The sequence below is a fragment of the Oncorhynchus mykiss genome, chromosome 10 (genome assembly GCF_013265735.2).
Source record: "Oncorhynchus mykiss isolate Arlee chromosome 10, USDA_OmykA_1.1, whole genome shotgun sequence".
Classification (NCBI taxonomy): domain Eukaryota; kingdom Metazoa; phylum Chordata; class Actinopteri; order Salmoniformes; family Salmonidae; genus Oncorhynchus; species Oncorhynchus mykiss.
Genome location: NC_048574.1, coordinates 38,187,882 through 38,211,700, shown reverse-complemented (window position 1 = coordinate 38,211,700; position 23,819 = coordinate 38,187,882). Strand labels below are relative to the sequence as shown.

At 42.6% G+C, this 23,819-nt stretch overlaps 1 protein-coding gene across 3 annotated transcripts in view; it reads right to left on the bottom strand.

The window, feature by feature from the left end:
* The window catches only part of ar-beta (androgen receptor beta), a 51,535-nt gene that overhangs the window by 18,538 nt on the left and 9,178 nt on the right, over positions 1–23,819 (bottom strand). For all 3 annotated transcript variants that reach the window (XM_021617169.2, XM_021617170.2, NM_001124185.1), the window contains 2 exons: positions 20,094–20,245; positions 6,569–6,685 (listed from right to left, as the gene is read on the bottom strand). In XM_021617169.2, the coding sequence (XP_021472844.1) occupies positions 6,569–6,685; positions 20,094–20,245 (269 nt within the window). The remainder of the gene's footprint in view (positions 1–6,568; positions 6,686–20,093; positions 20,246–23,819) is intronic.

The window sequence follows — 23,819 nt, the reverse complement described above, 5'->3', positions numbered from 1 at the left end:
TGGCACTGATCTTTGGATAACACATACAATAGTAAGTAGGTCAGGTTGAGCTGCCCTTAAGATCCACGCCCCCTTCAAACTGATGCCAATACAAACAGAGGCAAGACATGACATTAGTTAATTTTCTCTGCAAATAACTTAGTCCTAATTTAGTGGAAAGATAAAAATATACAGTATACTGATTTCCGAAATCTTTACGGAATGACTCAGACGAGCAGAGGATATCTATTAATTAAGATATGTACACATGGTATTTGGAATTATTTCTGATTTGTAGGTATAGCAAAAAATAGTAAAATTGAGCTTTTCCTGGTTTGAATGAGGTATGAATCATTTATTGTATGGTGGTTTGCGAATATTAATCTGTTTCCACAGAGTACAACTTGTGCTTGGCCAACAAGTGTACGTGAATTAAATATAACAATGTTACATTACACAAAATATAACTACATTATGCATAAAATAAGATAATTTAGTTGGAATTGATCCCGATAAAACGAAATATATCATAAACAAACTTGAGTAACTAACAACTGGAATGGCTTAGGTCTAGCAAGTAGTTATTGTTCGGGTTTCATGTCTTAACATTACTATGATCTGAATTGTCTAACAGTACAGTTTATATCTTTACGCATTTTCATGAAGATAATCGGGAACTATTATATGCTGGCAGATAGTTAAAATCTTTTGCACATGCTTGTTACTTTCCTGCACAAAGTTTTGTCAGAGAGTGGGTATACGGTGCATTCAGAAAGTATTCAAACCCCTTGACTTTTCCCACATTTTGTTACGTTACAGGCTTTTCTAAAATGTATTAAATAGATGTTTTCCTTAATCAATCTACACATAATATCCCATAATGACAAAGCTAAAACAGTTTTTACATAAGTATTCAGACCCTTTATCATTACTTGGTTGAAGAACCTTTGCAAGCAATTACAGCCTCGAGTCTTCTTGGGTATGTCACTACAAGCTTGGCACACCTGTATTTGGGGACTTTCTCCCATTTTCTCTGCAGATCCTTTCAAGCTGTCAGGTTGGATGGGGAGCGTCGCTGCACAGCTATTTTCAGGTCTCTCCAGACGTGACGCTTGGCATTCAGGCCAAATAATTACATCTTGGTTTCATCAGACCAGAGAATCTAGTCTCTTATGGTCTAAGAGTCCTTTAGGTGCCTTTTAGCAAACTCCAAGCGGGCTGTCATGTGCCTTTTACAGAGGAGTGGCTTCTGCCCGGCCACTCTACCATAAACGTCTGATTAGTGAAATGCTGCAGAGATGGTTGTCCTTCTGGAAGGTTCTCCCATCTCCACAGAGGAACTCTAGAGTTCTGTCAGAGTGACCAGCCAACTCTAGGAAGAGTCTTGGTGGTTCCAAACTTCTTCCATTTAAGAATGATGGAGGCCACTGTGTTCTTGGGGACCTTCAATGCTGCAGAAATGTTTTTGGTACTGTTTCCCAGATCTGTGCCACAACACAATCCTGTCTCTGAGCTCTATGGACAATTCCTACGAGCTCATGGCTCTTCTGACATGCACCGTCAACTGTGGAACCTTATATAGACAGGTGTGTGCCTTTCCAAATAAGGTCAAATCAATTGAATTTACCACAGGTGTCCAATCAAGTTGTAGAAACATCTCATGGAGGGTCAATGGAAACAGGATGCACCTGAACTCAATTTCGAGTCTCATAGCAAAGGGTCTGAATACTTATGTAAATAAATATTTTCTTTGTCAAAAATGTCTAAAGACCTTTTTCGCTTTGTCATTATGGGGTATTGTGTGTAGATTGATGATACTTTTTACAATTTTATCCATTTTAGAATAACATAATAAAATGTTGAAAAAGTTAAAGGGTCTGAATACTTACCAAATGCACTGTATGAACTCCTCAAAAACATGTTATTAAACATGGGATTTGCCATGCACAAAGGAAAATGCAGAGAGGACTTTTAAAGCTCAAATGGAATTTGGGAAAAGGTTCAAGTTTCAAATCATCATTCTTTTTTTTAGCAAGAGAATGGAGGGTGGGAATCGGGAAACAGGAAGCACCTCTAATATTCCAGGAGTTGGTGTAATTGCCTTCAACTGTTACTGTACCCTACAAGACACAACACATTTAATCCCAGGGTTGATTCATAGGCCTCAGCCGACATAGATAGTCTATCCTGTAACCATATACATCTTTTTTTAGCTGCAAATGGGAAGGTTAGGAGCAGGAAAATGTCACCCAGATTATATTTTCAATGCTTTTTCTATTTCAATATACCTCTGCTAAATTAAATAGCTTCAGTGGATCTGTAAAATTAACTGTCATATCAATGTTCTATTTGGAGAAGTAATTACAATTTTGAGAGTAATTACGTAATATGGAATTCTGCATTCCAAAAGAAAACCTCCTTGCAATGATACTTAACTAGTCTCTTCCATTTTGCAGTAAAACAAATTCAACCAATGCATTAGTCTGTAATCAGAGAAGAATCGTTCACATTTGAAGCCCTCGTCTGAGCTTTCAAATTACTGTCACAAACTTACCTGTGCACATAAAAAATCTATGAGAGGAGCGCTTGAGGGGAAGGAAGGCACTTTCTAACTGCAACTGGAATAGAGGTGCCTTTCCCTGACAATCACAGCATCACATCGCATTTTCCCCCATGGGCTTGTCAGCGTCTGGTGGCTAAATTACCAGCATTTCTGCTCCTTTAATTCACATGTCTCATGTCAGCTTTGTGCTTCTCTGTGCAATTTTCACCGTTAACAGAATGAGAAAATGGAAGGGAGTGAAAATTGAACACAAGAACGGAAATTTGTCCAGCACATGTCCATCTTTGAGACCTAATACGACAAACAGCTCTGGGTGACTGTAAGGGAAAGTGAATGAAATAGGTCTAAATTGCCTGGTGGCACAGTCAGAGGCTTGATTAGCAGTAGTATTTCCCTTTGTGATGCAGCGATTCAAGAGAGCTGGCTAAGATGTGTAGTACTGGTTGCAACATTCACAAGAAATCAGGTACTTAGACTGAAAGGGAGCATTGCAGAAAAATCCTCCATGCTGAGTTTAACCCTGTAGTTCAGTTGTATGCCCTAAAATGAGAAATGTGCTCATGCTGTATATACACCGAGTGTACAACACATTAAGAACACCTGCTCTTTCCACGACATAGACTGAACAGGTGAATCCAGGTGAAAGCTATGATCCCTTATTAATGTCACTTGGTAAATCCACTTCAATCAGTGTAGATGAAGGGGAGGAGACAGGTTAAATAATGTTTTTTAAGCCTTGAGACAATTGAGATATGGATTGTGAATGTGTGCCATTCAGAGGGTGAATGGGCAAGACAAAATATTTAAGTGCATTTTAACGGGGTATGGTAAAAGGTGCCAGGTACAGCAGTTTGAGTGTCAAGAATTGCACCGCTGCTGTGTTTTTCACGCTCAACAGTTTCCCGTGTGTATTAAGAATGGTCCACCACCCAAAGGACATCCAGCCAAATTGACACAACTGTGGGAAGCATTGGAGTCAACATGGGCCAGCATCCCTGTGGAACACTATTGACACCTTGTAGAGTCTATGCCCCAACAAATTGAGGCAGTTCTGAAGGCACTAGGGCTGTGGCGGTCATGAAATTTTGTCAGCCCATGATTGTCAAGCAAATAACTGCCAGTCTCATGGTAATTGGCCATTAATTAACATAAACACATTTAGCATCTCCTGGCTTCCACGCATAGCCTACAAGCCACTGATGCAGACCTTTGGAACATCTACATTTTAATAAGTCTAATAAATCAATTTAATATAGCCTACACCATCACAATAAGTTCATTATTTATTTTAGACAAGTCTAAAGAAACATGACATGAAGAAAATATATTTCAGAAGAACAGAATAGCTTACTCTGAGCTGTCCTTATGTTAGGCCCTGATCTGGCTATGCCATATGGCTATGGCCTATACTAGTTCATTTAGCAGACAAGATTTGCTTAGAATTCCGTGGCATTATTTTATATTATTTTATAGTATGAACTATTCATTTTAACGTAGCTGAATGAAATAGAAAGGATGTTTTCTCCAAACGATTTCTGAGGGAGTGTCCACATGCGGCTATTCTGTGTTGAGTGGTTAACAAAGAAACAGGTCCTGCTATATGTTTCATTTAGAGTTATTTATGCAACTTTAGTTGTGATACAAACATGATGCTGCATGATGCGACTAATGATGATTTGAAAAAAGTTGCACGAAAGGCATAAGCTCTGCTTTGTTTCTTGCACAGGCTGCACACACTTCATCAGTCACTCATTCACAAATTGACCACCACTTGATAAAAGCCTCTAATTTCCCGGCGGCATCCCCCTAAAATCCATGCCTTTTGCAGCCAGCGGCCATTATGCCCTTTGGCTGATTACAATAATTGTAATTCCCTTCTCCCAGCTGCGTGTTCCGAAGCACCTCTCACTCACATGCCTCTCTCAGATATCGCAATTCTTATTAGCCGTCATGTGATTGGGCTCTTCTCAGAGGCATCTATCTCAGCTCTGAAGAAGGCTACAAGTAAAGACAGACACATCGGGGACTCCACTGCGCACTTCCTTCTTATCGAAATCCGAGGCGCATATTTAAGATGTTATAAGATCTGTCCACATTTATTTTTTGTCAGCCAACAAGATGAGTAGGCTAAATGAACAGAAAAAGCACTAGCCTACGTCAATCTACTATCCCCCATAGTACAAAAGTTGACTTATTCTATTGGTCACCTTGTCCTTCTGTGCGATAAATAAATTATGGGATGCGATAGATCCTAAATTAATACAACCACTTGCATCAAATAACCTTTAAAAAGTAATGAGGCAGGGCCTCCCGAGTGGCGCAGCAGTCTAAAACACTGCAATGGGGTTTGAATCCAATCTGTGTCACAACCAGCTGTGATCGGGAGTCCAATATGGCGGCACACAATTAGCCCAGCGTTGTCCGGGTTTGGCCGGGGGGGTTTTACTTAGCTCATCGCGCTCTAGCGACTCCTTGTGGCGAGCCGGGCATCTGCAGGCTGACTTCGGTCATCAGTGGAATGGTGTTTCCTCCATTACATTGGTACAGCTGGCTTCTGGGTTAAGCGAGCGGGCGTTAAGAAGTGCGGCTTGGCAAGTCATGTTTTGGAGGACGCATGACTCGACCTTCGCCTCTCCCGAGCTCGTTGGGGAGTTGCAGCGATGAGACAAGATCGTAATCAGAGAAAAAGTGGAATTCTTTATTTTTGCAAAAAAATAGTTTCCTTTTTTTAAGCAATGAGGCTGAAGCAACAAATCAGAATGTTTATCTTAAAATGTTGATAAACTATTAGGCTATTTCTTCACATTGTAAGCACAGTAATATGCACACGACCATAGGCTATAAGCATGAATGTTCCAAAATGCAATCAATTAGCGGGAAAACACCATTCTCAAAAGTGACCACAAATGCGATTATGCATGTAATGCTTATTATAAAAGTGCATTTTTATGGTGAAAATGATCTTCCCCATACTTGAAACTCACACGCCGCCTATGTATGCCAGTTAGGCTCTACACCGGTTTTAAAGCAGATTAATGTGCTTCATTTTAAGAAGTTATTTGGACACTTTAGTTGTGTTTACAAACCTTATCAAAACATATAGGCCTATGGGCTAGGCTACATGAGGTGTGGGACTATGATTTGAAAAAAGTTGCAGAAATTAAGCATGCACTGTTTCTTGCTCTATTGCACACAAGCTGGTCATCATTCAAGTGAAATATCATTCACGGGTGATAGGCTAATATTGTTACCCATCAGACTATAATTGATTTAATCTTGTCTTTACATATACTAAATAATATATGTGTGAAATTAGTTTTGATTTAGAATGGACCATTATCATGCAACTATCTCAGAACGGGGGCAGGGCATTTTTTTAATGTCATCTATGCACTTAAATAGCGAATGGAGGACGCTTTTCCCATGGTTCATTTTCATGCCAGCCAGGTAGGCTTTACTCCTGTTGTAAAGATAATAAATGTGCTTAATATTAGGAAAGTTGAGAAATAAATATAGTAGACCTAGCCTATAGAAAGCTGATTGGACCCTCCTCTTTTTAATAGAGGTCTTCAAAACTCTGTTTTCTCACACAATTGCATAGCCTATAGAAATGTTGTGCAACATGAGCTCATGGGCTCTCATGAGGTGTTTGATTTGATTTTTGATTACATTTGCATTGATGTCAGAGTGATTAGAGGGACAATAAAGTCCTGAGTACCAGGCAGTTAGCAAGTTTGGTAGGCTACTAATGACCATCAGCAGCATCAGAGCTTGGAGAAGCCTAGTTACTGTTACTAAACGGTCAGATGGAATTTGACTGCGGTCATTACTCGTGACTGCCGGTGTGGTGGTAATACAGTCACCATAACAGCCCTAGTTGCAACTCAATATTAGGAAGGTATTCTTAATGTTTTGCACATACACACACTTTTGTCCATGATAATCGATCAGTGGGTGGGCGGATGGATCACTAAGTACTTTATATTTCTCATTGACTTAATAAATTGACTTGATAGTTGTATTTACCTCCGAGGGTCATCCCAGCTTCAAAACACTTCCTCAGTCGACATGATGGGCAGTTCTTCCGTCTCAGCTTATCGATGGTGCAGTCGTTTCTGCTGGCACACAGATATTTCTGTTTACCTAACAAAGACAAACAAAGATAAGAATAAGAGAATACGAAATTCTATTTTGAATGAGGAGGAAAGTTACATCATGGTTGTAACATGGTTGTAAGTCATAAATGATTACCACAGAAACCAATGGTTGGAACTGGTTCAAGGAAACAGAACCGAAAACCGGAAAATAACAACATTTTTTGAGGAACAGAACCCGAACCAAAAACTAAAGTGATCTATACTGTTCCGGAACTGTTATTTTAAAAGCATGGGAACCGGTTAATAACGTTATTTTACATTCCGGGCATTTCTTTCTAGTCCCACAACAAAGCGCCTATGCAAAGCCCTCACTCTGTCATTCTGGAAGTTATTCCAGCATCTGCCTGCCAGCTGGAAATATTTTACAGTGAGTGTGTGCTACCTGCCCCTCCCCCTATGAAGCATAGGTTACTGTAGCCTACTGACAACGTTATTCTGAAATTAGATGTTTAATTAGAGAAGAATGGATTTACTTTTTCAATGCTAGTTAATGATACTAACAAAAAGGTTAGATGTATTTTTAATTCTAGTGCAGCTCTGCATACAGAAGCTTGTTAACTAGCTAGCTAGGTAACGTTTTCTCTGGTTCAATGTTAAACCAACTCGGAAGTTCAAAGACATTCAAAGTTCCTCCAATTCTGTGGGCCTAATTCAGATAATGCATGTCATAATAAGATGCCCAGCACTTCAAGGCAAGCTTCCTCCATCCTCTCGCGCTCTCTCCTCACCCTCAAAATTCCAGTTGCATCTTGTGCCATACACTGTGACTGGCAGCAAGGTGTGTGTGTGTGTATCTTTCATTATGATTAATCCATGCTGTTGCGGCGAAATACAATTTTCTCCTAATTACTTTCCTATGCAGATTAAATCGCTTACCCACTCAATAGCAAGCTCCTCTATCCACACTGATTTGTGAAGTAATTTAATGTAAAATGCTAAATGTTTAAAAATATATATATTTCAGAGGCATAAAAAGGAATGGAAATAAATAATAATATTGGTACTTTTTTGGGGTTCGAATCAGTTCAGAACTTTATTTTGCTGGTCGGAACAGTGGTTAAAAAATATTGTTCTGTTCAGAATGAAACGATTGGAAAATAATTTTGGTTCCAACCCCTGACCGGAACAGTCATATGTTTTGTCATGTCCAGTGTGGTGATCATAAAAAGCAGGAGCTTAGACTATAAAAGCTATTTCGTTGAAGAGTCAATTGATATGCTCTTTGAGTAGCACATTGAATAAATCAAATCTGTAATTTTACAGGTCATGGTTTGATGGCATTTATGGGGCTTCCGCTCACATTTCAATAGTGAAAGGAAAATACTGAACCAAACAAATTAATACCTACAGTAGGAGTTGGAAGGCAGAATTTATAGCTGGTGTTTTCTGTTATTTTCATTACAGATTATGGTCAATTAAAAGGAAAATATATTGCATCTGAAACAGTATAATATCAAAATCATTTTGAAATAGTAATTAACCTGTTGGTTATTTACTGAGTGGTTGTTTTGGACCCGGTACTTCCCCCAACTCCACCCAGTCTGTCTTACAAAAAAGTACAAAACATAACTTGAAAGCTCTGATTGCTTAGAGTATTTAGCCATTTTGGCACAGTAACTCACTACCCAAACCAGACGCAACTTGTTTTAAGTGGTCAAAATATGTCCTAATACTATGTAGTGGACAAACTCGAAATCAGACAGGAAATATATTTACATTAATGGATAGGTAGAGACTTCAGCGTTCTCCTCATATATACTTTACATAATTCCTGTAAGATGAAAAATGAAGGCACAAGCCCTGCGCTTTTAAAATGTCTGTGTTCCTATGGGAATTTGCACATGTTTAGAGCGCCACCATTAGGTAAAAGATATGGGAAAAAAATGGTCATTTAAAATTTTTTTTTTTATCCTTTTAACTGTAATTGGTGACATATTTTATTTAAAACCTAGATATTCAAATGTGTTATGCCCCAAAAACTAAATAAACATATTTCAGGTTTTTTTGGCCTGTTGTATCTCGGTCACAGTTCTTACCTTTCTAACAGTATTAAGCATGTGTTCGTAGAAGTTATAATTTTTCAAAACCAAAATGTAGTATTCAATATTATGCATCGTTTAGAAAATGCCACCAGAGGGCATCCGTTTAAGAGGTTTTAATGAGTTCTAATTGTCAGTAAAGGCCTGATTAGCTTGCCTTGGTAGCTCGCAATGTTTGTGTTGTGCACAGAACATATAAGTCTTGTGTCACACCCTGGTCAAAGTATTTTGTGTTTATCTTTATTTATTTGGTCAGGCCAGGGTGTGGCATGGGTTTTTGTATGTGGTGTGTATGTGTGGGGATTGTAGCTAGTGGGGTGTTCTAGCTAAGTCTATGGCTGTCTGAAGTGGTTCTCAATCAGAGGCAGGTGTTTATCGTTGTCTCTGATTGGGAACCATATTTAGGCAGCCATATTCTTTGAGTTTGTCGTGGGTGATTGTCCTTAGTGTCCTGATGTCATTGTTCTGTGTTAGGATACACAAGTATAGGCTGTTTCGGGTTTTGTTAAGTTTATTGTTTTGGTAGTGTTTGTGTTTAGTGTGTTAATTCATTAAACATGGATTGCAATAGACACGCCGCATTTTGGTCCGACTCTCCTTCTCATAAAGAAAACCGTTACAGAATCACCCACCACAAAGGGACCAAGCAGCGTGTCAACAGGCAAGAACAGCCCAAAGTGGAGTACAGTATGGACTATACTTCTTGGGAGGAGATAGACAGGTGGGCGGTCGACCCAGGGAGAGTGCCGGAGCCCGCCTGGGATTCGATGGAGCAGTGCGCGGAAGGATATAGGAGAATGGAGTTTGCGAAGCAAGCAAGGCGGCGCGGACGGAGGCCCCATAGTCAGCCCCAAAAATTTCTTGGGGGGGGGCTCAGGGAGAGTGTGGCAGAGTCAGGAGCCAGACCTGAGCCAACTCTCCCTGTTTATCGTGAGGAGCCAAGGAGGAGACCAGAGCCGGTGTTGGAGGTGAGCGAAACAGAGACTGTGAAGGAGTTAATGGGGAAATTGGAGGAGAGAGAAATGAGGGAGTTGCTGTGTTGGTGTTTTAAACATGGAATTCGCCCGACGGAGCGTGTCGGGGATTTGATGGCACCTGGGTCAGCGCTCCATACTCGTCCTGAGGTGCGTGTTAGTCGGCTGGTTAAGATGGTGCCAGTCTCACGTACCAGGCCTCCTGTGCACCTCCCTAGCCTTGCACGTCCTGTGCCAGCACCGCTCTCAAGATCTCCAGTACGCCTTCACGGTCTAACCCATCCTGTGCCACCTCCACACCCCAGCCCTCCGGTAGCAGCTCCCCGCACCAGGCTTCCTGTGCGTGTCCTCGGCCCAGTACCACCAGTGCCAGCACCACGCATCAGGCCTATAGTGCGCCTCGCCTGTCCAGCGCTGTCGGAGCCCTCCTCCTCTCCAGCGCTGTCGGAGTCTCCCGCCTGTTTAGCGCTGTTAGAGCCTTCCTTCTCTACAGCGCTGCCGGAGTCTCCCGCCTGTTCAGAGCTGCCAGTTAGCATAGAGCTGCCAGTTAGCATAGAGCTGCCAGTTAGCATAGAGCTGCCAGTTAGCATAGAGCTGCCAGTCTGCAAGGAGCTGCCAGTCTGCAAGGAGCTGCCAGTCTGCATAGAGCTGCCAGTCTGTAAGGAGCTGCCAGTCTGCAAGGAGCCGCCAGAGCTGCCTGTCTGCAGGATGCCGCCAAAGCTGCCAGTCTGCAAGGAGCCGCCAGAGCTGCCAGTCTGCAAGGAGCCGCCAGAGCTGCCAGTTAGCATGGAGCAGCCAGGGTCGCCAGTCAGCATGGAGCAGCCAGGGCCGCCAGTCAGCATGGAGCAGCCAGGGCCGCCAGTCAGCATGGAGCAGCCAGATCTGCCAGTCGACCAGACTCTTCCAGATCTGCCAGTCGACCAGACTCTTCCAGATCTGCCAGTCGACCAGACTCTTCCAGATCTGCCAGTCGACCAGACTCTTCCAGATCTGCCAGTCGACCAGACTCTTCCAGATCTGCCAGTCGACCAGACTCTTCCAGATCCGCCAGTCGACCAGACTCTTCCAGATCCGCCAGTCGACCAGACTCTTCCAGATCCGCCAGTCGACCAGAATCTTCCAGATCCGCCAGTCGACCAGACTCTTCCAGATCCGCCAGTCGACCAGACTCTTCCAGATCCGCCAGTCGACCAGACTCTTCCAGATCTGCCAGTCGACCAGACTCTTCCAGATCTGCCAGTCGACCAGACTCTTCCAGATCTGCCAGTCGACCAGACTCTTCCAGATCTGCCAGTCGACCAGACTCTTCAAGATCTGCCAGTCGACCAGACTCTTCCAGATCTGCCAGTCAGCCAGGATCTGCCAGTCAGCCAGGATCTGCCGAAACCACCAGCCAGCCAGGTAGATTCATCAACCTGCCTGAGCTTCCTCTCACTCCTGAGCTTCCTCTCACTCCTGAGCTTCCCCTCAGTCCCGAGCTGCCTCAGTCCCGAGCTGCCCCTCAGTCCCGATCTGCTCCTCAGTCCAGTGGGGTTCTGGGTGAGGACTACTAGGCCATGGTCGGCGGCGAGGGTGGACTATCCAGGGACGCGAGGAGAAGGGACTAAGACATTGATTGAGTGGGGTCCACGTCCCGCACCGGAGCCGCCACCATGGACAGACGCCCACCCGGACCCTCCCTATTGTTTTGAGGTGCGTTCGGGAGTCCGCACCTTAGGGGGGGGGTTCTGTCACACCCTGGTCAAAGTATTTTGTGTTTATCTTTATTTATTTGGTCAGGCCAGGGTGTGGCATGGGTTTTTGTATGTGGTGTGTATGTGTGGGGATTGTAGCTAGTGGGGTGTTCTAGCTAAGTCTATGGCTGTCTGAAGTGGTTCTCAATCAGAGGCAGGTGTTTATCGTTGTCTCTGATTGGGAACCATATTTAGGCAGCCATATTCTTTGAGTTTGTCGTGGGTGATTGTCCTTAGTGTCCTGATGTCATTGTTCTGTGTTAGGATACACAAGTATAGGCTGTTTCGGGTTTTGTTAAGTTTATTGTTTTGGTAGTGTTTGTGTTTAGTCTGTTAATTCATTAAACATGGATTGCAATAGACACGCCGCATTTTGGTCCGACTCTCCTTCTCATAAAGAAAACCGTTACATCTTGGTTATCAGCAATTAAAAGTTGGCCTTAGTGGGAGTGACCAAAGAATTCTATATTCGTCATCTTTCATTTTAGCGAATCACACAACTGCAAGGTGTGGCTCTGTAAACAGAGGTACGCACACAAGACACGTATGGGAAGGGTTAGGGGGAAGATGTTGTTGGAGATAATTGATTGGTAGATTAAGCTGATTAAGCCAATGCTATTAGACGGATTCTGAACGGTCAGATAGCTAGCAACAAGAAGCTGCCATGTGGGGAATCGTATGTGGCTCGTTTCAGATAGTTTTATCTTGTTCTTGATACCATGTCTTGTTTTGAGGTGTTTTGACTGATTTCATGTCAATGCTAATATGGCAAAAAATTCACTAGCTAGTTAACTAATAACTGTAATGATGTATTTGAGAGAACCAGTGCTCATTGTGCAAATGTATTGATGTTGTCACGACATCCACCGAAGTCGGACCCTCTCCTTGTTCGGGCGGCGTTCGGCGGCCGACGTCACCGGCCTTCTAGCCACCGCCGATCCACTTTTCAGTTTCCATTTGTTCTGTCTTTGTCTTATCACACCTGGCTTCACTCAACCAATTACTTGATTATTATTTAACCCTCTGTTCCCCATGTTGTGTTCGTGAGTGATTGTTTATTGTAATTCAGTCTGTGTTTGTGGGCTGATTGTTGCCTTGTATATTTGTATTTTTTGAGTAAAGTACTTTATTACTCATATCTGCTGTCCTGAGCCTGACTCCCTACACCAGCTACATATAGTACCGCTACAGATGTTTTCAATAATCATTTGGAATCTATATACTGAACAAAAATATGAATGCAACATGCAACAATTTCAAATAGTTGACCACCATTTGCCTCATGCCGACACATTCTTTTTTTCACCTTTATTTAACCAAGTTCTCATTTACAACTGCGACCTGGCCAAGATAAAGAAAAGCAGTGTGACAAAAACAACACAGAGTTACACATAAACAAACGTACAGTCAATAATTCAAAAGAAAAATCTATGTACAGTGTGTGCAAATGTAGAAGAGTAGGGAGGTAAGGTAATAAATAGGCCATAGAGGTGAAATAATTACAATTTAGCATTAACACGAGTGATATATATGCAGATGATGATGTGCAAGTAGAGATACTGGGGTGCAAAAGAGCAAGAGGATAAGTAACAATATGGGGATGAGGTAGTTGGATGTGCTATTTACAGATTGGCTGTGTACAGGTACACTGATCGGTAAGCTGCTGACAGCTGATGCTTAAAGTTGGAGAGAGAGATATAAGACTCTAGCTTCAGTAATTTTTGCAATTCGTTCCAGTCATTGGCAGCAGAGAACTGGAAGGAAAGGCGGCCAAAGAAGTGTTGGCTTTGGGGATGACCAGTGAAATATACCTGCTGTAGCGCGTGCTACGGGTGGGTGTTGCTATGGTGACCAGTGAGCTGAGATAATCTCCTTCGCAGTTGATAGGGCTGTTGATTATGGCCTGTGGAATGATGTACCACTCCTCCTCAATGGCTGTGCGAAGTTACTGGATATTTTCGGGAATTGGAACACGCTGTTGCACACATCAATCCAGAGCATCCCAAACATGCTCAATGTGTGACATGTCTGGTGAGTATGCAGGCCATGGACGAGCTGGGACATTTTCAGCTTCCAGGAATTGTGTATAGATCATTGTGACATGGGGCCGTGATGGTGGCGGATGAATGGTATAACAATGGGCCTCAGGATCTTGTCACAGTATCTCTGTGCATTCAAATTGCCATTGACAAATTGCCATCGTCGTGGTCTGCGACGCCATACACACACGACGCTGTACAAGTGGTCTGCGGTTGTGTGGCCGGTTGGACGTACTGCCATCTCTAAAACAACATTGGAGGAGGCTTATAGTAGAGAAATTAACATGTAATTATCTGGCAACAGCTCTGGTGGACATTCCTGCGGTCAGCATATTTATTTTATTTATTTTATTTTACCTTTATTTAACTAGGCAAGTCAGTTAAGAACAAATTCTTATTTTCAATGACGGCCTAGGAACAGTGGGTTAACTGCCTGTTCAGGGGCAGAACGACAGAAAGACCTTGTCAGCTCGGGGGTTTGGACTAGTAACCGGAAGGTTGCAAGTTCATAGGCTATCCTGCCGCCCCGTGGCATTGTGTTGTGTGACAAAACATTTTAGAGTGGCCTTTTATTGTCCCCAGAACAAGGTGCCCCTGTGTAATGATTAGGGTTGCAAAGGGTCGGAAGCTTTTTTTCAATTTTTCTGAAATTTTCATGGGAAAATTTGGGGGATATTGCTTAAATTCATCAAAAAAGTTAGCTTATAACAGTGAACCTTTTCTGTGGGTTACACATAAGGCAATTCTAGGTCTTCAAATCAAATCAAACTTTATTTGTCACATACACATGGTGAGCAGATGTTAATGCGAGTGTAGTGAAATGCTTGTGCTTCTAGTTCCGACCATGCAGTAATATCCAACAAGTAATCTAACCTAACAGCAGCAGTTGCCGCACCAGGCGGTGATACAGCCCGACACGATGCTCTCGATTGTGCATCTCTAAAAGTTTGAGTGTTTTTGGTGAGAAGCCAAATTTCTTCAGCCTCCTGAGGTTGAAGAGGCGCTGCTGCGCCTTCTTCACCACGCTGTCTGTGTGGGAGGACCATTTCAGTTTGTCCATGATGTGTACGCTGAGGAACTTAAAACTTTCCACCTTCTCCACTGCTGTCCTGTCGATGTGGATAGGGGGCTGCTCCCTCTGCTGTTTCCTGAAGTCCACGATCATCTCCTTTGTTTTGTTAACATTGAGTGTGAGGTTATTTTCCTGACACCACACTCTGAGGGCCCTCACCTCCTCCCTGTAGGCCGTCTCGTCGTTGTTGGTAATCAAGCCTACCACTGTAGTGTTGTCTGCAAAGTTGATGATTGAGTTGGAGGCGTGCATGGCCACGCAGTCATGGGTGAATAGGGAGTACAGGAGAGGGCTGAGAACACACCCTTGTAGGGCCCCAGTGTTGAGGATCAGCAGGGTGGAGATGTTGTTACCTACCCTCACCACCTGGAGGCGGCCCATCAGGAAGTCCAGGACCCAGTTGCACAGGGCGGGGTCGAGACCCAGAGTCTCGAGCTAAATGACGAATTTGGAGGGTACTATGGTGTTAAATGCTGAGCTGTAGTCTATGAACAGCATTCTTACATAGGTATTCCTCTTGTCCAGATGGGTTGGGGCAGTGTGCTGTGTGATTGTGATTGCGTCGTCTGTGGACCTATTGGGGTGGTAAGCAAATTGGAGTGGGTCTAGGGTGTCAGGTAGGGTGGAGGTGATATGGTCCTTGACTAGTCTCTCAAAGCACTTCATGATGACGGAAGTGAGTGCTGCGGAGCGATAGTCATTTAGCTCAGTTACCTTCGCTTTCTTGCGAACAGGAACAATGGTGGCCCTCTTGAAGCATGTGGGAACAGCAGACTGGGATAAGGATTGATTGAATATGTCCGTAAACACACCAGCCAGCTGGTCTGCGCATGCTCTGAGGACGCGGCTTGGGATGCCGTCTGGGCTGGCAGCCTTGCGAGGGTTAAATATTTTACTCACGTTGGCTGCAGTGAAGGAGTGCCCGCAGGTTTTTGTAGTGGGCTGTGTCAGTGGCACTGTGTTGTCCTCAAAGCAAAGGAAGTTGTTCAGTTTGTCGGGGAGCAAGACATCGTTGTCCGCGATGGGGCTGGTTTTCCTTTTGTAGTCCGTGATTGACTGTAGACCCTGCCACATACCTCTCGTGTCTAAGCCATTGAATTGCGACTCTACTTTGTCTCTATACTAACACTTAGCTTGTTTGATTGCCTTGCGGAGGGAATAGCTACACTGTTTGTATTCGGTCATGTTTCTGGTCACCTTGCCCTGATTAAAAGCAGTGTTTCTCGCTTTCAGTTTTGTGCGAATGCTGCCGTCAATCCACGGTTTCTGGTTGGGGAATGTTTTAATAGACGCTGTGGGTACAACATCACCGATGCACTTGCTAATAAACTCGCTCACCGAATCAGCGTATTCATCAATGTTATTGTCCGACGCTATGTGGAACATGATCGAAGTCCACGTGATCGAAGCAATCTTGAAGCGTGGAATCCGATTGGTCGGACCAGCGTTGAACAGACCTGAGCACAGGCACTTCCTGTTTTAGTTTCTGTCTATAGGCTGGGAGCAACAAAATAGAGTCGTGGTCAGCTTTTCCGAAAGGGGGGCGGGGGAGGGCTTTATATGCATCGCGGAAGTTAGAATAACAATGATCCAGGGCTTTGCCAGCACGGGTCGCGCATTCGATATGCTGATAAAATTAGGGAGCCTTGCTTTCAGATTAGCCTTGTTAAAATCCCCAGCTACAATAAATGCAGCCTCAGGATATGTGGTTTCCAGTTTACATAGAGTCAAATTAAGTTCTTTCAGGGCTGCCGATGTGTCTGCTTGGGACGGGATATACACTACTGTGATTATGATCGAAGAGAATTCTCTTGGTAGATAATGCGGTCGGCATTTAATTGTAAGGAATTCTAGGTCAGGTGAACAAAAGGACTTGAGTTCCAGTATGTTGTTATGATCAGACCAAGTCTCGTTATTCATAAGGCATACACCCCGCCCTTCTTCTGACCAGAGAGATGTTTGTTTCTGTCTGCGCGATGTGTGAAGAAGCCAGGTGGCTGTACCGACTCTGATGACGTATCCCGAGTGAGCCATGTATCCGTGAAACAAAGAACGTTACAATCTCTGATATCTCTCTGGAAGGCAACCCTTGCTCGGATTTCGTCTACCTTGTTGTCAAGAGACTGGACATTGGCGAGTAGTATGCTCGGGAGCGGTGCCCGATGTGCATATTTTGGTTAAACTATCCCCAATTCAATGGAATTGCAACCCTCTGCATGCACAGTGCATTCTTCCATCACATGTGAAGTGCACTATTCCATCACATGTACAGCTGATTCTCAAGATCTTGCACACTAATGAGATGCTATTGAGCCCACACTGTCTGAGCCAAGGACTACATGCTTTCTGGTAGGGTAGGGGTTAATATATTTTATCTGACATACATAATTTTTTTGTTAACTAGTAAATAGTAGCCTACAGCAAAGTGTGTTTAAATCATTTCTAACTTGTTAACATTTTCTGCTAGTTAGTTTTTGCTACCATGTGGGTTTTAGCTTGCTTGAGCCTGCTAACTGAAGAGTGTTAATTCACCTGTTTCCATACATGTTTCATTTTATAACATTTACCTTACAAAGAAGTTGTTTAATCTATCTGCTTAACTATTTATCTGTACATGGAATTGTATTTATTTTTACTAATTTTTTCCTAATCTTTACAGGAAAATGCCACGTGCACTATCTGATGTGTGGGGACATGTCACTGCAGCTAATGTAGAAGGAAAAGCTGTGTACATTTGCAAATACTGTGCCAAATCATATGTGAAGAAGGCAACAAAGATACAGAATCACCTGGCCAAGTGCACAAAGTTCCCTCAGAACTCACAACAATCAACCTCTGACAAAAGTCGCTCTACTTCTATTCGGGGTAAAAATTATGAATCAGACACCTTATCGATAGCAACTGCTCATGGTCCTCCTGGAATCAGAAGTGTTTTTGACTCAGTGGAGGTACGTAGTCAGAGAAATGCTGATGAATGTCTTGCTTGAGCTCTGTATGCAACTGGTTCACCTCTGATGCTCACAGGCAATATGTATTGGAAGATATTTCTGAATGTTCTTCTCCCAGCATACACCCCTCCAACCAGACATGCTTTATCTACTCATTTGCTGGATGCAGAGTTCAACAGACTTCAAGTGAAGGTCAAGCAAATCATAGAGAAAGCAGACTGTATTGCAATCATCTCTGATGGGTGGTAGAATGTTCGTGGGCAAGGAAAAAATAACTACATCATCTCAACCCCTCAACCAGTATTCTACAAGAGCACAGACACAAGGGACAACAGACACACCGGTCTCTACATTGCAGATGAGCTGAAGGCAGTCATCAATGACCTTGAACCACAGATGGTATTTGCACTGATGACAGACAATGCTGCGAACATGAAGGCTGCTTGGTCTAAAGTGGAGGAGTCCTACCCTCACATCACCCCCATTGGCTGTGCTGCTCATGCATTGAATCTGCTCCTCAAGGACATCATGGCACTGAAAACAATGGATACACTTTACAAGAGAGCCAAGGAAATGGTTAGGTATGTGAAGGGTCATCAAGTTATAGCAGAACTCTACCTCACCAAGCAAAGTGAGAAGAATAAGAGCACCACATTGAAGCTGCCCAGCAACACCTGTTGTCATTATGTTTGACAGTCTCCTGGAGGGGAAGGAGTCTCTCCAAGAAATGGCCATATCACAGTCTGACGATATAGACAGCCCCATCAAGAGGATCCTCCTGGATGATGTATTTTGGGAGAGGGTGGTAAGCAGCCTGAAACTCCTGAAACCTATAGCAGTAGCTATTGCACAGATTGAGGGAGACAATGCCATCCTGTCTGGTGTTCAGACTCTGCTTGCAGATGTAAGAGAAGAAATCCGTACTGCCCTGTCCACTTCACTGTTGCTCCAAGCAGAGGAAACTGCAGTTCTAAAATACATCAAAAAGCTTTAAGACTTCTGCCTGAAGCCCATATATGCCACAGCGTACATGTTGGACCCCAAGTAAGAGCACCCTGTCTGGTGCTGAGATCAACAAGGCCTATGGTGTCATCACTACTGTGTCTCGTCACCTTGGCCTGGATGAGAGCAAGGTTCTTGGCAGTCTGGCAAAGTACACTTCCAAAGCAAGGGCTTTGGGATGGAGATGCAATATGGCAGTCGTGCCAACATATCTCATCAACCACCTGGTGGAAGGGACTTTGTGGATTGCTTTTTGAGCCTGACAATGAGCCATCCTCAACAAGGTTGGAAAGTGACAGTGAAGATGAGGCCTCCGAGTTTGATGTTCAAGAAGTGGACATTAAGGAGATCCAGGGAGAAGACATGGAAGCCTGAGAGAAAGACCACCAAAGCTTCAGTTTCTAGACTTCTTTTTTACAGGTGTATGTTGAAAACGTTTTTGGGAGATGTGATAGATCATTGGGGATCATTCAATATTCCCTTTCTTTTGTTGTTCGGTGAAATCATCCCATGTGAAGAATCAACTCCTTTAATTAAAGTTAAATTCGTAACTAAATTGTTTTTTAAATTTCTATTGGAAGGATTTAATAATTTGCAAATATGTCTACTTATGATCAGGTAAAAGGTTTATGTTTCTGTCTCCATATGATATGGTAAATATATCCAATGCAAAAAAACATCTACATTTAAATGGTATTCATATCAATTTGCATATATTTCCATTAATTCCCATATAAGTTTCCATCTCTGAATATTCCCCAAAATATGCAACCCTAGTAATGATCATGCTATTTAATCAGCTTCTTGATATGCCACACCTGTCAGGTGGATGGATTATTTTGGCAATGTAGAAATGCTCACTAGAAGGGATGTAAACAAATTTGTGCACAAAATTTGAGAGAAATAAGCTTTTTGTGCATATGGAACATTTTCTGGGATCTTTTATTTCAGCTCATGGAACATGTTGTGTTCATATTTTTGTTCAGTGTAGTTTACATGTTGTCAACAATCTAAGCCAACCCTGTCTGTTTTGCCCCATAGTTGCGCAAACGTCGGTTTTGTTGCTAAACAACTAACCCTTTTATGCGCTGGGAGTTTCTGGTGAGGTGCGTGACTGTAATTGCTATTTGAAGTGGGAAAAGTAGCATACCTATGGCAGGGCAGATATCTGGATATTCGATTAGCTGTGCCCATCCCTGCTCATAATCATGAGCTTTTACTCAGAAACAGGATTTCATATGTCATATGACTCACAGGATTCACTGAAAAAATGTAATGACTTTCCATATGAGGATTTCCCAGATGGGTAGACGAGGATGAATGTAACTTCTGGCAATTTTGTAAAAAATGTACATAGATTGGTTTTATTCCATATTCCAAATAAACCATGTCAATACTATGGGTATTTTCCTTTGAAATACATAGAGATTAAGAACTATGTTTCTTACGGCATCATTATATCTAATACATTATTTCCAAAAAGCATGAGAGGTGAATCTGGTTTATGGATCCCATTTCCACCATTGATGCTCTGCTCTTTCTTCTGTGTGGAGAGGTGCAATGGCATATTACTTTATCAAGTCTTACCTTCTGCAGCTCTCTTGAAGAACACTTTGCAGCTGCCACAGGTTAGCGCTCCATAGTGGCAGCCAGATGCTTCATCTGCACAGATCAGACAGGTCCTCTGGGGCGGGAAGAAGAACTCCATGGGGAACATGTGGTCTCTGCCACCCTCAAACCTTTAGGAACATATTAAAGGCTTTTAGAAACATCACAAACAAACAGTACATAATTACTCAACAGCATCCTTCAATAAGCACATGTGTTCCTATTACCCTCTGCCTCTCTCTTTTGCCACTACATACACTCTGATAAGTTGTTTCCTGACATTTTAACAGAAGTGACCATAACCTAATGCTTGAGGCCTGTAATTTTTCCTTCAGGGGTGAAACCATTGAGAATGGACTAATGGAATATTCAAATGAATCAAAACTACAATAGTGTAACAGCAGAGCTTGATTGTCATGATATGACAAATTGACAAGCACAAAACAATTGCTAACATTATGAAAAGCACGTCGCTCGCTTAAGCAAGTTGTTATTTTGCTAAAAAAAATAAACATTGTGATATACACTGACTATACAAAACACACACATTCCATGACATAGATTGACTAGGTGAATACAGGTGAAAGCTATGATCCCTTATTTATGTCACTTGTTAAATCCACTTCAATCAGTGTAGATGAAGGGGAGGAGAATGGTTAAGGAAGGATTTTAAGCCTTGAGACATGGATTGTATATGTGTGCCATTCAGAGGGTGAATGGACAAAACAAAATATTTAAGCGCCTATGAACTGGGTATGGTAGTAGGTGCCAAGTGCACCGGTTTGATTGATTCACACTCAACAGTTTCTCATGTGTATCAAGAATGGTCCACCACCCAAAGGCCATCCAGCCAACTTGACACAACTGTGGGAAGCATTGGAGTCAACATGGGCCAGCATCCCTATGGAATGCTTTTGACACCTTGTAAAGTCCATGCCAACAAATTGAGGCTGTTCTGAGGGCAACGGGGGGGAGGGGTGCAACTCAATATTAGGAAGGTGTTCCTAATGTTTGGTATCTCAGTGTATACGCCACTGACACTTAACACCCCACACAAAAGCTGAAACCCAATCTGGACCATGGTCCCTGATCAAAATTAAACGTGATTGCCTCTGGCTGGCATTCTATACGACTCCTCACATTGAGGCCTTATGTGCAATACTACTGCCATCAAGTGTATACCCTATTTGTGTGGTTCTTTATATTTAGTGAAAAGTTCATTTGATTCACAGATCCAGATTATTTAAGCATTTTCACTTTTCTCCCTCAGATTCACAGTTTCTGAGTGAGATCCTCATCGGGTGAACCAGACTGGGTAAGAATGTATCTGATTTCTAATCAGAGCTGGGCAGAGGGTGTGATGACTTGAGAGTGTGGGAAAGGTGTGAACAGCAGTGCCAGGGCCAAGGGGGGCAAGAGGGGTGCTCTACTGCAGCTGTCAGCACAGGAAGAGATTGGACAGTGTGTACAGACATAACTATACCTCAATGACGTATAGCGTTAGGTGTCAAGGCTCTATGTAAAAAACACAAGGACAAAGCTTATAACCAAGCAGCAAAACAGTCCTCTCTACAGTATCAGCAGTAGGCTAAATGCCCACTGGCTCTTGGTCAGAATCTAGAGCCAGAAAAGCCAGCTGTTAGAGAATAAAGCACAAAGCTCAGTTTCAGTGCCTTAATATGATGAGTATAATTCTGTTCTGATGACCTGGTCTGATGTTACTGGGAGATTGAAGTAATTCAGTGTTTCCCATATGTTCACTAAGCAGCAGCGCACCACTAAATTGTTCCTAAAGCCAGACAGGAAGTATGTAGAAAAGATAATTAAACTATATAATTTAAAATAATATAATCTTTGAGAACTAGAAATCACCCAAATAAAGCTAGACACTAAGGGAGAATTGAACATCCTAAAAATAATGTATTTAAAAGTATTTTTTGTCATGGCTGGATTACTGACGGGGCACACAGGGCACATGCCCAGGGGGTCCCGATTGGTTTTGTTATACTATTTGAGCATAAGAACACAGAATTAGCCACAGCAAAATGCATGGGATTGCATGAAATTTGTTTTCCTGGAAATTAGCCACACACACCCCTTCCATGATCATTGACAAAACTAGGGGAAATACTGGTTAATTAATCCATAGATATTGAGAGTGACTGATCTGGTTAATCATAAATCAGTAATAAATGTAGGTACTTCAAATGTGTGATGAAATTATTAATGTAATCAATGCAAGGATATAAATGTTACTCTATGCTGCTCTTATCCACTTTAGCTATAAACCTTTAAGGAAATAATTGGAATTGTTGGAAATCCAAAATGAGGATATGTGATGATGATAATGCTTCTGAACATTATATTGTTGATGGCATATCCTGTGGATGTCAACATGGCGTAAGAATATGAATGTAAACTGGGGCATGGCATGGCAAAGCAGGGGGGAAACGGAAAAAGGTTAGAAAAGTAGAATTCCTTTCACCCAGACTGGTTCTGACCATTTTGACAACACAGAAAAATCTCCACATATAAATTGTATTGTCAAAATCATTGAGGATAACAAACAAGAAACGTTTATATTGTATTCCTTCAGAAATTACTGTTCACTCTGTCACAGACCTGCCATGTACCCACAGAATTTTGCAGATGTTCTTTGTACCCACCCCATCTAACCCAGACATCTAACATTTCCCCCGATGAAATGTAGCCTAAGTGAATGACTACTCAACATGAGCAAAATAAGCTATTCTGTATTTTATGTAAGCTTATTGGCTGGAGTAGAGGAGGGCTGATATGAAGAATGTAGCCCATAAGCCAATTGGAGCAACTGTAATAGCCATATGGTTTGTAAGTTCCAGATCTGATATAAATCTTGCATCATAACACTTAGACATTTCAGACTGTGGAATCCAGATAATACACTGTGAGTGGTGTGTGGCTGACATATGAATCGTCATTAGCACAGCACTTGCACGCTTAAGGTGCAATTTGGAGAGTAATTTAGAATCTCAGGTAAATTCACCATGAGTGGATCGGATGGTTAGGTCATCAACATCAGCAGTGGCCTACTGAGCATTAGTGCATCCAGCCCTTTGTTCTCAAAAAGAGCACACGTGCGCACATGCCTTCTAAGTCAGTGGCATATACACTGAGTATACCAAACATTAGGAACACCTTCCTAATATTTAGTTGCACCCCCTATTTTTCCCTCAGAACAGCCTCAATTCGTCTGGGCATGGACTCTACAAGGTGTCAAAAGCGTTGTTGACTCCAATGCCTCCCACAGTTGTGTCAAGTTAGCTGGATGTCCTTTGGGTGGTGGACTATTGATACACACTATTGATACACATGGACTTGATACACATGGCAAACTGTTGAGCATGAAAAACCCACTAGCGTTGCAGTTCTTGACACAAACCGGTGTGCCTGACACCTACTACCATACCCCGTTCAAAGGCGCTTAAATCTTTTGTCTTGACTGGCACACTTACTCAATCCATGTCTCAATTGTCTCAAGGCTTAAAAATCCTTCTTTAAACTATCTCCTCCCCTTCATCTATATTGATTGAAGTGGATTTAACAAGTGACATAAATAAGGGATCATAGCTTCACCTGGACTCACCTGGTCATCATGTCATGGAAAGAACAGGTGTTGTAGTTATTTTTCAATGTAACTACAAACTCAAACCCTCACCCTGAAAT